Raw genomic sequence first — 2,785 nt, 5'->3', positions numbered from 1 at the left:
GAGGCCGGCTTGCAGCAGCTGCTCGGCGCCCTGCGCGGGCTCCCCAGGCCCGAGGGGCTGCAGCGACTGCTGCTCATCAACAACGCGGGTAAGACCCCGAGACTGAAGCGGGCTCCCCATGTGAGCGCCCACTTCCTCCACCGCTGGGGAATTTAACAGCGACTCCTAGGGAGTCAGATAGGACGCCTAGAAATGTAAAGCCCTAGTTGTTCCAGCTTGAATAGCAAGTGGAGGCGAGGTGTACAGGAAGACTCGGTGCCGTCGGGGCAACAGTCTGCCCCCACTTCCTGGAAAATTGGCCAGCCGGGTTTTCCAAAGCGCCTGTAGAACTTTCCCGATCCCCTTGCTCTGCGCCCTCTGGCGGAGGCCTGAGTCAGGGCTTCGCGTCTCCAAACAAGTAAAGTCGCTGCTTCTCCAGAGGACCCCTAGAGCTCTCCCTCGGGAAGTCAGGTGCCTTCTCATTCTGCAGCTTGGGATGGCTGGGTTCCCCAGGTGTGTCTTTCCGCAGAGCTGGGGAAGAGAGAAGCCTCTTCAGAAGCGCTGGGCAGCTTCCTCCTCTAGGTCTGCATGGGAAGAGGATATCTGGAAGAACTTGGGAGGGCTGGGAGAGAAGAAAGCCCCGCCTGCCCTGAGTTACTCCTAAGGGTTGGTTTTTCAGGCTCTCTTGGGGATGTGTCCAAAGGCTTCGTGGACCTGAGTGACTCCACTCAAGTGAACAACTACTGGGCGCTGAACTTGACCTCCATGCTCTGCCTGACTTCCAGCGTCCTGAAGGCCTTCCCGGCCAGTCCTGGCCTCAACAGAACCGTGGTTAACATCTCGTCCCTCTGTGCCCTGCAGCCTTTCAAAGGCTGGGCGCTGTACTGTGCAGGAAAGGCTGCTCGTGATATGCTGTTCCAGGTCCTGGCACTGGAGGAACCTAATGTGAGGGTGCTGAACTATGCCCCAGGTAGGTGGGAAGTCCTGCCGTCCCTGTCCTCCAGAACCCACTGGTGCGCCTCTGGGGGCTGGGCAAGCGGCCTAGTCCACCACCTCCAGGAAACAACCCACAGGATTTTGTCCTTGAATCCTGATCCATGACCCCTTAGGGGAAATACAGACCCAGGGGAAATAGAGGTGGTAGGGTCTGGGGATACTGGCAGAGAGTGAGGAGTTGCCTGGACTGGAGGGTGGGGCAGGAAAGTCTGAGGTATTAGATGGAGTTTGGGAGAAGACTGGGGTTTGTGTACCAGGCCTTCCTCATGTGAAATGGGGAAGACGCTCCCTGCCTCACAGGGCACTTTGGAAGACTGAATGAGATACTGTATGTGAAAATGACCCTGACCTGTGAAGTGTTGCCTCATTGTTAAATAGGACTGACCACACTATTGCGCTATGCATCGGTGTGTTCTCAACACCTAGCAAAGCACTACACTAAGGCAAGCTGCAGGACATGCTAGCTGTGTGGAGAGCAGACAGGCTTGTTGAGTGCTCACCATTCCTGGCTGAACTCTGCTGGAACACTATTGAGGATACTGGGATAAATACAGTAGAGCCCTTATTTTCATGAACGCCAAAGGACAGGGAGTCTTGTGATACTGGGTCTGGTTTCTGATGCTGCAGCCCCCCTTTCTTAATAGTGAGGAGTCTCTTTTAGGCTTAAGGTTGCTGCAATCAGAAAGTGGTGACAGAGTATCCATGGAAAACCTGAGCAACTTGGGCAGAGATCCAGTAGTCTGTGTCCCTGGGGAATAGGATCAGGATCCCAGGGCAGACAGGTAGAATGGCCTGCACAAAGCACAGATGTGGCAGGCCTGCATCTCCCCTTGTTTCCAAGTCCTTCCTCACGTTCTCCTGTACCCCAGCCCCTACCACCCCTGTCCCCCAACACACATGCACAATTATTCTTGCAACCAACATTCAACTCATCATCCACTCTGAGCTCAGCCCAAGGACTTGCACAAACAATGGTGACCAAATGTAAGCTACAACCAGGAGCAGAGCAGACTCCAAGAGGCCACATAGCTGCATTTGGTCTCAGGAGGCTGCCCCGGGCATTATGAGGGAGCTGAGATTTTCAGGAGGTCCCCAGGGCCTGAACCAAGGCAAAGGCCAGTCTGGTTTTCATTTTGGTCTCAGGAAGAATGTTGTAACAGGTGCTCAGAGATAGAATGGGCTGTTTGGAAAGGCAGCAAGTTCCCTCTCAGCAGGGATGCACAGGTAATTGGAAAACAGTCAAGGACCAGGATATAAATTCTCCCTCCAACCCTGGAATTCTCTGATTTTCTGCCCTTGAGGACCATTAACTGCAAATACTGGGGTGCATGAGTGATTCTTATGTGAAGAATGGAACGTGCTTGCAACTGTTCAGAAAGGGAACAATTCCCTTTAGGTGGGGAGACTAGAGATGGCTTTATTGGACGTAGCTGAACTGGACATTGACCTTGGTTGTTAGCAGATGGAAGGTGTTCCCAAAGAAAGGATATAAAGGTGCAAAGGCTCACTGTGGGTGTGGCAGGTCTTCCGGTTTGCCTGTAGGGTAGGTGTGCCCAGAGGAGGGCAGACTAGGATGCTTTGAGTACTAGGCCAGGGAAGCTGTTGAGGGGTTTTGAGCAGAGGAGTGTTGTGATCCCAGTGAAGTTTTTGTTTGTTTGTTTCTTTGTTGAGACGGAGTCTCACTCTGTCGCCCAGGCTGGAGTGCAGTGGCGCGATCTCCGCTCACTGCAAGCTCCGCATCCCAGGTTCACACCATTCTCCTGCCTCAGCCTCCCGAGTAGCTGGGACTACAGGCACCCGCCACCATGCC

The 2,785-nt window shown here is 54.0% G+C and overlaps 1 protein-coding gene across 1 annotated transcript in view; it reads left to right on the top strand.

The window, feature by feature from the left end:
* The window catches only part of SPR (sepiapterin reductase (7,8-dihydrobiopterin:NADP+ oxidoreductase)), a 5,015-nt gene that overhangs the window by 564 nt on the left and 1,666 nt on the right, over nucleotides 1-2,785 (top strand). Inside the window, exons 2-3 of the mRNA XM_011945511.1 lie at nucleotides 4-88; nucleotides 659-949. Of these exons, the coding sequence (XP_011800901.1) occupies nucleotides 4-88; nucleotides 659-949 (376 nt within the window). The remainder of the gene's footprint in view (nucleotides 1-3; nucleotides 89-658; nucleotides 950-2,785) is intronic.

Source organism: Colobus angolensis, unplaced genomic scaffold, assembly GCF_000951035.1.
Source record: "Colobus angolensis palliatus isolate OR3802 unplaced genomic scaffold, Cang.pa_1.0 Scaffold24, whole genome shotgun sequence".
Lineage (NCBI taxonomy): Eukaryota > Metazoa > Chordata > Mammalia > Primates > Cercopithecidae > Colobus > Colobus angolensis.
Note: the sequence above shows the minus strand (reverse complement) of the source record. Positions and strands in the feature narration are given on the sequence as shown.